Source organism: Notothenia coriiceps, unplaced genomic scaffold (assembly GCF_000735185.1).
Source record: "Notothenia coriiceps isolate Sejong01 unplaced genomic scaffold, NC01 NC01_scaffold00024642, whole genome shotgun sequence".
In the NCBI taxonomy this organism is placed as follows: Eukaryota; Metazoa; Chordata; class Actinopteri; order Perciformes; family Nototheniidae; genus Notothenia; species Notothenia coriiceps.
In genome coordinates, this window is record NW_011357343.1 from 1,297 (window position 1) to 14,205 (window position 12,909).

Genomic DNA, 12,909 nt, shown 5'->3' on the forward strand with positions numbered 1-12,909 from the left:
TGTTAGCGATGCTTGCTAATGTAAACAAAGACCATATTAGGTCCAAAACAGTCGGGCATTGTTTCTGATAGCAACGTTGCTGATAGTGCCGTTGGTCCACAATTCCAATATTGCGTCATATTAGACGCAAATCTGGATCAGCTCCGTTGTACCCCCTGTTTTTAGAGATTTGGGTATGGAGGAAAAGAGAGAGGGTTTTATTTTCTGACACTTGGTGAGTTCCCTGACACACCAGGGACACATATTTATGTATAAAAGACATCAAAAAGTGCATTTTGCATGATAGGTCCCCTTTAAACAACTAGGGAGTAAAATAAAGTAAATGATTCTGTGGACGGAGCACAGTATTTACATTTGATGTGTTACTTCCTGTATGACAAACCCTAACCGTTAGCCATCCACCAGGAACCAGCTTCAGACATTCCGGAAAGCTGGCCTAAAGAAGTTTGGCAATAGTTTTGAAATGTACCTGAGCTCATGTTGACGGAGTCCACCCTCCCCACAGTGGTCAGCTCATCAAAGTGTTCTGGATGAAGGGGGGTGGTGCCGTTCTCTGATCTCTGCAGGGCGGCACCGTCCTGAACCTGAAGGGGTCGATTATGGGCGTCCACGAATGAGAGGGGGATGCAGGCGATACCTGAAAGAGCAGGGGGAAATGGTTGAATGTCCAAAAGAGTCAAATCTAGTTAGCTCCATTTTAACTTCTACATGCTGAGTCACAAATGATTTGCTTTTGATCACAATTATCCAAAAAAGAAATTTCCATTCAGCCTTGGCATTGTTAGACAAACATCCATTTAGCTGACAAAATATATGATTTGGTTTAATTTCCATGGTGCCACCTTAACTGTGTGTCACAGCAGCCTAGATTTTACACACACACAGTAGAATCTTAAACAGTCTTAATGTCCATTGTTGATGTTTGGATGCTTCAATTTGACTGGCTTTTATTGCACACATGCTTTTCGGAAAAACGAAACATTCCTGCCACTCCTAACAAAACATGCCACAAATGAGATACAGTACATTTGGCTAAATCATTTTATTTATATATATATACAGTATAATCAACGGATTGGGGGACAGAGCCTTCTCCATAGCTGCCCCCTCCCTCTGGAAGTCTCTCCCTAAACACAATGAAGACAGCAACAGAACTCAGCTTTTTCAAACTGCTTTTAATGTTGAGTTCATTATTTTGTGTGTGTGGTTTAATACAATATATAAGGGCTCTTTGAGTACCGGTACTATAAAAGTGCTCTATAAATACATGTATTATTTATTTATGTATTATTAATTGGCTCTAGTCCTATCACTGTCAAGGTCTGCAATAACATTGGTGTTTAAAAAGTCAACTGGAATTCAGCAAACATACTAACTGCGGAGAGCAGCTGAGACACGCTTTATTAATGCGCTGACAGAACAAAGGTGACTATCAGAGTTATTTCACGCCGGGAAGGGATCAGGTGACATCAAATGCACTTTGTTCTGCCGATGCTAAAACTAATGAGATGTAGTCAGAGCTTTTTCACACAGCAATTAAAAAATAGTTAGACAGAAAGTCTAAAAGCAGGAGCAAGGAGCAACCTGTTCCTCGCCTCAGTGTTTATGATTAGACAGCCAAAGGCATAGAGGTCCTTTGAAGATCTCCCAGTACTATCTATCATGTCATTTTACCTGAGAAATGGATTACATTGGACACATGCTGTTGGCCCATCAACATTTGGTACTGGTCCAGTAAAAGCACAATCATAGTCTATTGGCAATTTGAAACACAAGCACTCACAGTGTAATTAGGGGTGCGTTTGTTTTCCCAATCGGACTCTCTACCCTTAAATGAGAGTTTTTTTGTTCAAAGACAAACAGTTCTCTACATGAATTAGGAAGAGGGTTAGTTTAAATACATGAAAATACAACTTTCAAGTCGCTATGTATGTATACAATTATAACATTTAAATATAATATTGTGATAGTATAAGAGATGTTTATGATGAGACACCATAGTAGGCTTGCAATGTAACAATATGTTACTGTTTTTATGACTTTTTCATCACTGCTTTTATTCATTTGTTTCTATTTTAAGAGAGAAGCCTGCAAAATGTCATTGTACACAAGTATAACGACAATAAAGACCTGAGGTTACAGCAAAGAAAATGAGACGGAGGTAAAGAAAGAGTGTATCAGGCTCAGATAAGAAGAAAAGGGTTTGAGTTTGAATGTTTTTTTAACACCTGCCTCCTTTGAGCTCTATTTCATGGCCTGATAACACAGGAATCATTTATTTAAAAAAAATTGTCAAACCACTTAAAAGGTTTTGATTTTCTGTTAAAAAGCATGGGCACTTCTCAGGAAGGGGTACTGTCAGTGGCTGCTGAAATTGTATCGAAAATCAAAATGGACTAGTCCCTAGTGCAATATTCAAGTTGCAGGGAGCACAATGTTTGTTAGGCAAAATATGTGGCAAACACAAACAAAGCAACACATACACCCCCCTCTGTTAGATCAACTACCTCAAAACCCATCTCTACTGACTTGCTTTCACTGAATAATTGACCACCAATTCACTTCTTTTCAAATGTCCACATGTGTTCCTTTAATTTCTGTGTTGTGATTGAAGTAGTGGTTGTATTGTGACGTGATTTAGTTTTCCTTGTTACTTTCTTGCTATTTGTACAATATGTTAGCAACCCCTTGAAAACGACATGGTTCATCCCAAGGGGTTAATCCTACATTTCAGTATATGCGCTGTCATTTATTTGTGTCTTCTGTACACACACACACACACACACACACACACACACACACACACACACACACACACACACACACACACACACACACACACACACACACACACACACACACACACAGGGAGACTGGGGGCTGTGATTACCTTTGCCGCCGGTCCCCTGGGCTCCAGGTTTATTGTAGAGGTAGATATCTCTGTCGGCCAAGTCTCCGCTCAAATGAAAGTAGTGCTGCACACAGAACAGGAGGGCACCAGTCAGCATTTATCTCAAACATCACAATGAGACTTGCCAAAGTGATTTGACTCTCTGCCACAGGTTTCCAGAATGGATCCCTTCTTGATCACTTTGTACAGAGCTGTTTGCGGTGCACTCACAGACATCTATCAGTGCAGGGAGGCACTTTTGAATGTTCAAGCAGCAACGCCTTACTTTTACAAGTCGACAAATCTAGTTTCAGGACTTAAACCAGTCAGACTGTTTACTTTGGGGTTTTATTAGCCAGACCGTTACACTGCTGCTGAGACATTGATCTTGCAGCAACAGTTTCTGGGATGATGCGAGGTAGAGCTATAACAAATCAGAGAGCTTCAGAAAAAAAAGGCCAAAGACTTGATCTGTTCTTTGTTTCAAATAAAGAAAATCTCGGTATACATTTGTTCCCAATGCTTAGCCAGGATATCTGTTTTAGGCACAGTAAGAGCATTATTGTTTAGCTTAGAATAGTAAAACAATTGTGTTTGTTTGTTGATTAAATAAACAATATATATATATTAATTTAAAGAGGCCCTTATATGTGGATTTGGGGGTTTTCCCTTTCCTGTAGTGTGTTATAGGTTTTTGTGGCTAAAATCCGCCTCCATTGGACCCCTTTGTTTACTTCTGTCACATACAGTAGTTATATCACTACGTAACACTCAAGTTTCTATTGGCTAGTGGGCCAACCCATTATTTGGCTAATGGGAGGGATATCTCTAAGCAGTTGACCAATCACAACAGAGCTGGCCAGCTAACCAATCAGAGCAGACTGGGCTCTGGTTTCAGACAGAGGGTGAAAAGAGGTGCTGCAGCACAGGCAGTATGAGAACAATAAAGAGCTTTTTGAACATTAAAGCATGGAGACATGTCACAGGAGAGACACTACATACTGATATGAACCTGTAAATGAGCAGAATGTGTCCTCTAACTCAATAACATTGGGTAGGTGTGTTTTGTACCTTGAAGTGGTGTGCTGTGTTGCTGTCCGTGTACTTGGGTACGTGCAGGAAGATGAGGAGGTTCTGCCTGAGGTAGTGAGCCACAGCGGGCAGCCAGGGCAGACAGTAGGGGGGGAGGCTGAAGGTCATCACCTCGGTGGCTGGAGACCCTGCTGGCTGGATGAACTAAATACACAACATTTTATAAAGGCTATTATCCAAAGCAATTTCCATTAAAAGTGATGTCTGATTGCCGCAGTGAAAGTAATAGCAGCTCAATGTATGTACCTAAAACATATTTGTATTCAAAGATTCCCAATCATTTTAGAATCATTTTTTGCTTTCCCCTCAATTTCTTCTCTACAAATGTCCCCATCGGAGCAGTTTACCTCCACATCAGCTGGTGTGAGCTTGCAGTTTCTCACAAGCATGACAGTTATGATGTCCAGGGTGTTCTCATCCAGGCGCTTCCGCAGGAGTTTGACCAGCTCGTCTGTGATCTCTGGACCTGAACACAGAGGGAATAAACATCTCTGCATCACCCTCATGTTGAAGAAACACAACGGTTCTGCTTTCAAAAAGTGATTGCAGTTCAGTATCTAACGGTCTTAGCATGTTTGAAAGGAAGTGTTCTAACAGCATCTGAAGCGTGCTTCCCAAGTGGCACAATCGGGAAAAAGGATGGGGCATTTGAAAAGTCCCAGAGAAAAAGCAAGAAAGTAGACCTATTGTTACATTTATTCCAACTTTCAACTTAGGTCAAAGCTTTTATTTTGTATTCTTTTATCATACACAACATTTTGCCATCCAAAAACCTTTGGTAGGAGATGCAGCAAAAAGGAATTGAGCAGAAAATGTGTTGTTCAGGCTGTAGGTCAAAGCGAGCCTTTTACATCCTCAGACCAAATTTAGGTTAAGAAATAAAAGCAAATGGAAAACCTTAACTGCCTAGTATTGGAGCTTTCCACTGCATCACTCAGATGTTCTATCTCGGTTGTTATGGAGAAAGCTCAGTTGCCACTATATGACTTTGAAATATAACGGCTAAGCAATCTCAAGTGAAAAAGATATCTGTCTCCCTCATGTCAGAGAGCTCTTGAAAAATATAGGTGATTTAACTTGATTTAATTACTCAAGGTCAAGAATGTTCTTACCATCTAACAATGAAAGGAAATAATGTATTAATTAATGCCTCAGAGGGTTTAGTATCTCCTTCCAAGTGTTGTGTAATCAACTTGATATTTTCTTCTGCTGACAAAAGAGTGATGGTGTACTTACAAAAACACACATATTCACACTTCAAAGAGTGTCTTAACACAGCTCACCAGTGATGTTGCAGAAAAACAACCCGCAGGAGTTCAAAGTACAGTTAGTGGGAGAGCAGAATAGGAATTTAATTATCTGTGCTTTTGAGAAACTGCTGACGTAATCCCAGCCGGTAGAAAGCAAAGGTTTGGCCCTAGTACAACAGTGCCATCTAGGCATCTACAGGAGAACAGCAGCCTTCTCCTGTTTTTATTACAATGAATTAACTTTGGGTTGAGAACAAGACCAATAGCAGGAAACAACAGCAACATAAAGTAATACGGTGTACATCAAATAAGGTATACCCCATAATATAACTTAAGTAGAAATACACATAATTGTTAAGGCAGTATGAGGGCTTGACTGTGTGTGTGTGTGTGTGTGTGTGTGTGTGTGTGTGTGTGTGTGTGTGTGTGTGTGTGTGTGTGTGTGTGTGTGTGTGTGTGTGTGTGTGTGTGTGTGATATGTGCGTCCGAGCCAATGGGCTCCGTGACCCAGACAGGAAGTCAGAGAGTGATGATTTGAATCACTATCATTCTTAACAACACTGAACATTTAGCAAAATCAGCAGCATAATACAGTGTTATTTCATAATTATCTTTTCTTTATCCTATTCATAATTGTTATCCTATTTTTTTTATAAATACTTGATATAGTAATTGTGCTCCTTTAGCTTGGTATTGGAGTTATTTTTTCCAATTTTTTTGGGGGGATTTTCGGCAGACATTTGACATTCAACACAGCAGTTATATGTTTCTGTAATTGTGAAAAGATAAATATCTACCCTCTTCACCCCCCCTTGTTGGTCCTTGTATTAGACATTTTTAATACAATTATTTAATAAAATGATTTAATATAAGATCCAATAATATGTTATTTTATCCTTTGATGAAACATTCTTATAAACAATTTCTTTTTTTAATCTTTTATTTTATTCTAATGTAATGTGATACTTCCCAACAGCATGTCTTTATCAAATATGTCAGTAGCAGTAGGTGACACTTGCTGTCAGTGGACCCAGCTACGCTCTCTAAGAACAGAGTGAAGTTAAACAGCCTCTAACTCTGGCTGTGTGTGCCCCCCCCCTCCACTGAGAGCTGCTGCAGGCCTTCACTGGTGTTGACTGCCATCCAGCTCCAAATGCCTCCTCCCATAACACCAGGAGCAACACGATTAGCTGAAGGCATTTTGGGAGTTACTGAGAACCATTCATGCATGATCCGCCTCGCTCTGCGTTCTGCCTCCTCTACAGCATCACTAATTATACACAGATCCACAGAGGACCGTCTAATACCACTGTGAAATGTCAATTTGTGTATCAATCGCACGCTAAGTTTAGAAGTATTTGATCTTTATAAAGCTGTATTTTATCAACATCCTTATTCCCCTGTCAGTGATTCATTAACATCTAAGATTCTACAGCCATGCAAGTGGCCATGAAGAAAACCAAATTGTAAGATGGATCCTCATGCTCGTCCTTGCAGGAAATTGGAGTTAATAAGATGTAAATGGAAAAATGAGAAGCAAACTAGAGGATTTGGATTTGAATTAAAAGAGGCCCTATTATGTGCTTTTGGGTTTTCCCTTTCCTGAAGTGTGTTATATAGGTTTTTGTACATGTCTGCAAACGCTGAAATCCCAAGGTTCCCTCCAGAGGGAGTTTCTCTCTGGAGGATTTGGAGAGTTAAGAGAATTTAATAATGTCAAACAGACTAATGTTGGCTATATGTGTAATATAGCAATGCTTGCCTTTTTAGTTAAGCGTGGAATTTCTTTCAGATAAAGGTACAATTTTCTTCCTAAAATAAACGCATTTTTTAAATGATAAAATAAACTAAATAAACTATGTTCCTCCATGTTAGGGAACCATTTGTGTAGGTATTCGACCTTCGACACAGTTCATCATTTTCTCCTCTCACTGTCTCCTTTCCCATGGCCTAGTTCTACGGCCTTGGGTATTGCTGCTATCTCTCTTAAGGAGGAGCAGCTTGGGCGCATTGTTGTTGTCAGTCTATGACAGAGCACCAGCCGCCATGAGGTAGTGTACTGTTCAAGGACGTAGGTTCCCTGGCGCACATTCTTTCCTATGGACGAGAGCTCTAGTTAGATTCAGGGTCCATAATCGTTTAGTCTCACTGATGAAGAATGTTGATTATTACTCTCAGAACTAGTACTAGACCTCGAGCTGCAGAAAGAGTTCTTCAGAATTGGTTTGGCAACCGCTGTGTCAACTCGTGACAGACCACCTGTCTTGTCAACTCTTCGGCCGTAACTCCAAATAAACCGTCAGTGTTTGCCATCAAAGCTTCAGCTCTCCTCGTGTCTCTCTGAGTCCTGACTCTCCATTGCTACTATAAATCTCTTTATCTCATATCAATAATATAAATCCTTATCATCCCTTGATGTTTCCCTCTCACCTGTGTGTCCCACTCCGTGCACCAGCAGCAGAATGTGCTTGTCCACCTGTCCAACTGGCCGAGAGCCGTCCAGAGACGACCTGGAGCTCTGAGGACACACACAGCAGGGGGTCAGCTGTTTGGGTAGCAATACTAAGGCAAACTAAGCATGATTACACTGACTGACCTCTAACAAACAGCCCGCTTTGGGTATGTTTCAGAGCAGTTTCACATTTTGTGTTACCGACTAATAAATCGTGTTTTCTTGTTGGAAGAGGTGGCAAGTGGAGGCAAACATTGTCTGTATCCATTTTAATAGATTTATCGGGAATCACACATTTATTTTTTGATTTATATATAAATGAGTATCTTCAACAACTGTTTCAAAGGAATTACTACTTAAGTTGTATTGTATTTTATTTCTATTACAATTATTAACTGTAAAACAAGAATATATGCATGTGTGTCATAAAAATATTTTTGGAACTATATTTTTGGCATTATTTTACAAACACAACTTATTTGTGTGCCTCAAAAATCACGTTTTACATATAGGAGTTCTTCCTTTTGCATTATAATTAAATTAAGTCTGATCACACTCCGAATGTGATAGCTACCGACAAAAAAAGGCTTTGTTTGTGTCTATGGTTGCCATCATTAAGCTGTCTGTTACTTTTAGTGTTAAAGAGCAAGTCCAGTCAAGTTCCAAGTATTTTGAGGACAAGTCAAAGTCAAGTTTAATGTCAAATCGAGTCTTCATGCAGTTAAGACTCAAGTAAGTAATGCCTCATTTTGATTGTTTAAATTGTTTGCTTATGAAATACACATGCCAACAGCACTTTTGTGAGTCAAATGCATGTATTGTACGTATAATAAATGTGGTAACTAACCATAAGATCCTCAGAAATCAGAGGCTCCTGACTCCGAGCGAGTCCTATGGACCGAGTCACGTGTAGGCTTCCATCCACGTCAGAGTATTTCCCGGTCAGGGACGTTTCACAAAGTCTGGAAAGATAAACAAATGCATTTACAGCATCCTGGTGAAAGTCAAGTAAATATAATGCTTTGACAAGAGTTCCATCCTCTGCCATTTAAAACAAAGGTCACCTCTCACTATCCTATCCTCATCTCTCTTATCCGTCCCCCCAGTGTGTTTCTATCCTTTTTATCTGAAAGCCACTCTGACTAATGTACTAATGTTTCTAACAAAGTAAATGATAGCAAACAGTGAACACCAAATACTTATCTGACAAGTCACAGGCAGTATTACACAACTAAATGATTGCTTGAATAAAATGGAGAAATTGAGACAACGTTAAATGTGCTTTTGTTGCTGCTGTGTACAAGCATGGCCCATGAACTAAGTGCCTTGTATTATACCAGAGTGTATTTCATGAAGAAGAATGGGATAACTAACCAGGATCAAGCTGTTTTTAAGGATATGTGTCCCCAATGCTACAGCCGTTTAGATGAAACCAAACAGAAAGGCTTCTATTTAAAATACAAAATACAAGCACACACCCAATCTAAGGGTATTTAAACAACACTTCCGTTGATGTGTCATTATTTAATTAAAAAAATAAATAATAATAATTAGCATAAATTGAGTTAAAGCTAATACATTGAAATTAAGTAGTCTTAATTAGTAGTAATTATTATTCCAGTGCATTTGGAAGCACATATATGGAATGGAGTACTATAATAATAATAATAGTACATTAAATTAATATAGCGCTTTCAGTACTCAAAGTCGATTAAAAACCGAGTCGATTAAGAACCGAAAGGTTGCCAGTTCAAGTCCCGATTCAAAATACGGACTGAACACAGCCACAACGCGCTGCCACTTCTATTGCTAATGCATGTATTTTGTATAGGTCATTTTTGAGCATGTGTTTATGTGTGTATATAGACCTATGTGTGTAATGTAAATATACTAAATGAGTGAAGAACAGATTTTAGCTAAAGTATGTCTACCTCCTTTCTTTTTCTGATTCTTGATTTAAAAAGACTTAAGTTCCACAATTGAAGTCGGTAATTATTGCAGCCAATGTCACATGGCGATGAGTGTGAAGTGACCATGACTTTTCTCAGCACCTCAGTATATAGAGACTGAGCTAACCTCTAATATGAAACAGAATACCTTGTGGTCAAAAATGTCACACAATGAGTTGTCTTAATCCTCACAACTACATGGTCGTTCTCTTTCTTTGTTGCTTCTACATTTAAAGAATCCCCAACCCTTCTGAAGTTGTGAAAAGATGATTTGATGATAGTTGGAGTGTGTGTGCAGCATTGATACACTGTTCCCTCCTCCCCCCCCCTGGGAAGCTCTCCCATCTGCCTGGGGGATACACCAATGGTGTTTACTCACTCGGCTGTGTTTGACAGCAGTTCAATTTGGAGCCAGTTTAATTTCCTTTCTGCTATATTCCTCCCTTAAGACCTTTTGTGGGTTTATTTTTGTTTCAGGAGAAAGAAAACACTGTGCGGCTTTAAAGGTAAGCTTTAAGGTGAGCCTTGCCAAAGCCTTACAGCTATACAAGGGTTTTATAAAATATTGTGTGTCAGGGAATTTCGGTTTGAAATTCAGCATAATAAAACTGTGTGAACAATACGTTTGCGCCACAGAAAAAAATAAATGTATCCTGTAAGTCATAACTATGACTATAACTATGACTTACTATCTCATTATTTCGACTTGCCATTTCATTATCATGACTTACTAAAGTACCTCACTATAATGACTTTCTTTCTTATTATTTTGACTCGTAATAATGAGATAGTAAGTCATAATAATGTAACAGACTAGTTGAAATGTTGATGTTTTTATGTGTTTTATTGTTCAGAGTTGATATCAGATTAACAGATTGTCAGCGAACATGTCACTGTTTTGACAGACAGTTCTAGTGAGCTGTGGCTGTGAGGTAAGGGGAAAAGGTAGTTCTGATTGGTTGCGAGTCGAGATGGAGGGAGGCTCCTAGAGTTAGACGGGAAATGCTACCAGAGATCTAGCGGTGTGTATGTGTTTGAGTAAAGAGTAACTAAGTTCTTTGTTATGGCGTGGTTACAGCCGACACTAACCTGTGTTCAGTGACTAATACATGGGTGATTAAAAGAGATATAAAGTCTCATTGAATTCCTGTGGCGAGAAGCTACAATAATGAGATGGTAGGTCATTATAATGAGATAGCAAGTCATTATAATTAGATAGCAAGTCATAATTCTGACTAACAGGATACATTTTTTGTGGCACAAATGGGCTTCCACAGAAGAGAGACTGAAGAGGTAAATATAGGAAGAATGACTAATGATGACAAAGTGTTACCTGAGGTAGAAGACTGATTTAGTGGTACGCTCCTGGTACACAAACATGTTCTTCCTGTTGACCACGCAGAAAGAGTTGAGCACAGAGCGCAGCGCCTGGATCGCTACAATAGAGAGACAAAAAACATATGCAGAGGTTTAGTATACTTGTTTTGAGAAAAGGATCATCGTTATATCAAAACACAACAAGGTGATGTCACATGGGGTGTACGGAGTACACTTTTTTTTTAAATGAATCTGTCAGTTGGTTTGTTTTCCATATGTTCTTCACTTCTTGCAGGTTATAAGCAGTGGTGGCGCCAGGGTATGGCTGGGGTAGGCTACAGCCATACCAAGAAATGGCTTAGCCCCACCTTAGCCCCACCATGAAAAAATATGTTAAAGTAAGCAAAATAAAGTCCGCCAACTCGCGGAGTAAATTGCACAGACAGCAATTAGTAAGATTGATTTCAGTAGCCACTTGTCTGGAAATACCGAAGACCAGAAACGGGTTTGAAAACTTTTGTCACGTAGTGATCGTCTTCTCAATAGAACATCTTTGATAATGTCTTCTGGCCAATCAGAATCAAGATAACGGCGTGGTGTTGTTGCAGGAAGTCCCGACGGAGAATACTTTTGCGGTAGTACATCTCAATACATCGATACAAAATTACGTGTTGATAGAAATCAACACGTAATGAAATAAGACCACACGGGGCCTGTGGCAAAAACGACACTGCACCACACCGCGTGGCAGTAGGTTGTAGGGGTGCCGGAGTTCTAACCTTGGGTTGTTACCCCCAAGGTCGCCACCTCACCGTGTATTACTTTGTTGTTGAGTATTAAAAATGACCTAACTGTGGTTGATACTGAGAGTTTAGACAGTCAAAGTGTTTGTTTATTTTAATGTTCTATTTTTTCTTTTAAGGAAAAGTTTTACAACGTTCATCAAGTACAACTATTGCGTTGTAAATGTTCGATGTTTTGTGGGTTGTAAACGAATTTTTGATTTAATTAGGTTGGATTGATGGTTTGTACCAGGGTTTGTGAAGTAAACATAGTCAGAATTGTAACCGAACTTAATCTATACTATATTCGCGACCGCCGCGCGCGGCAAGGCTCAGCTTCATTTCCCGACGTAAAGGGGGAAAAAAAGTTTGTCTGGTCTATGAGATATATATGTTTACGCCGTAAGGGACGGGGTCCAAAAATGTTAATATATTAAATTTCCTTTAATTTACTTTACAACGTAAATAACATTATACTTTCACGAGGTTTCTTAGTATTTATATGGTGGTATTGAATCCCAGTCAGTAACGATTAGGATATGTATCTTCTGTTCGGTAGTATAACAGTGTACCTAGGTAGGATTTATAAATAAATTGAAAACTAGTTGTAGATATAGTCGCAATAGAGGAACGTTAGTCAACCGCCGAGGTCTCATAAAATCAACCAAATTAGATACCATCCGGATTGGGTACGTCACCACCCCGAGTTCAGTCATATAACGTTAATTAATGTATGTGCATTGAGTGGGAAGCTGTCACTTTGCGGTGCGCACACAAATCAATAAAGTGGACAGAGTCAGGTTTAACTTTTTTTTGGACATCATTTTATTTTTTCGCGAACCTCGTTAGACGGTTAAAGGGGAGAGTCACTTTCTCAACCTGTATGACTTTTGGGTTGGGGACGTGCCCCCCAAGACCCCCCTAAGATGGGGTCCTCTAAAAAAATTTTATGATTGTATGTTTATGTGTAAGACCATAATGATAACTCTTCTTGTTTATTTATTTTAACATAAGTGATGCGTGTATAACAAAAAACACAAGACTTTCGACTTGGACGACGAGAGTTGTCTCTCTTCTCCCTTCTACTACACAGCTTAATGAAATGTACACCTATTCCCACCTATCGGGGTAACAAAGACACACACGTTTGTACTTTCTGGTCTGTGTGTGGATAGTG

General features: G+C 39.4%; 1 protein-coding gene across 1 annotated transcript in view; it reads right to left on the reverse strand.

Moving 5' to 3' along the window:
• Window positions 1-469: 469 nt before the first annotated feature.
• szt2 (SZT2 subunit of KICSTOR complex) overlaps window positions 470-12,909 on the reverse strand; it is a gene marked incomplete at its 3' end in the record, with an annotated part of 44,086 nt that continues 31,646 nt past the window's right edge. Inside the window, exons 41-47 of the mRNA XM_010782348.1 lie at window positions 10,967-11,069; window positions 8,532-8,646; window positions 7,663-7,750; window positions 4,330-4,448; window positions 3,962-4,126; window positions 2,891-2,975; window positions 470-637 (exon numbers count right to left, since the gene is read on the reverse strand). Coding sequence (XP_010780650.1) covers window positions 470-637; window positions 2,891-2,975; window positions 3,962-4,126; window positions 4,330-4,448; window positions 7,663-7,750; window positions 8,532-8,646; window positions 10,967-11,069 — 843 coding nt within the window. The remainder of the gene's footprint in view (window positions 638-2,890; window positions 2,976-3,961; window positions 4,127-4,329; window positions 4,449-7,662; window positions 7,751-8,531; window positions 8,647-10,966; window positions 11,070-12,909) is intronic.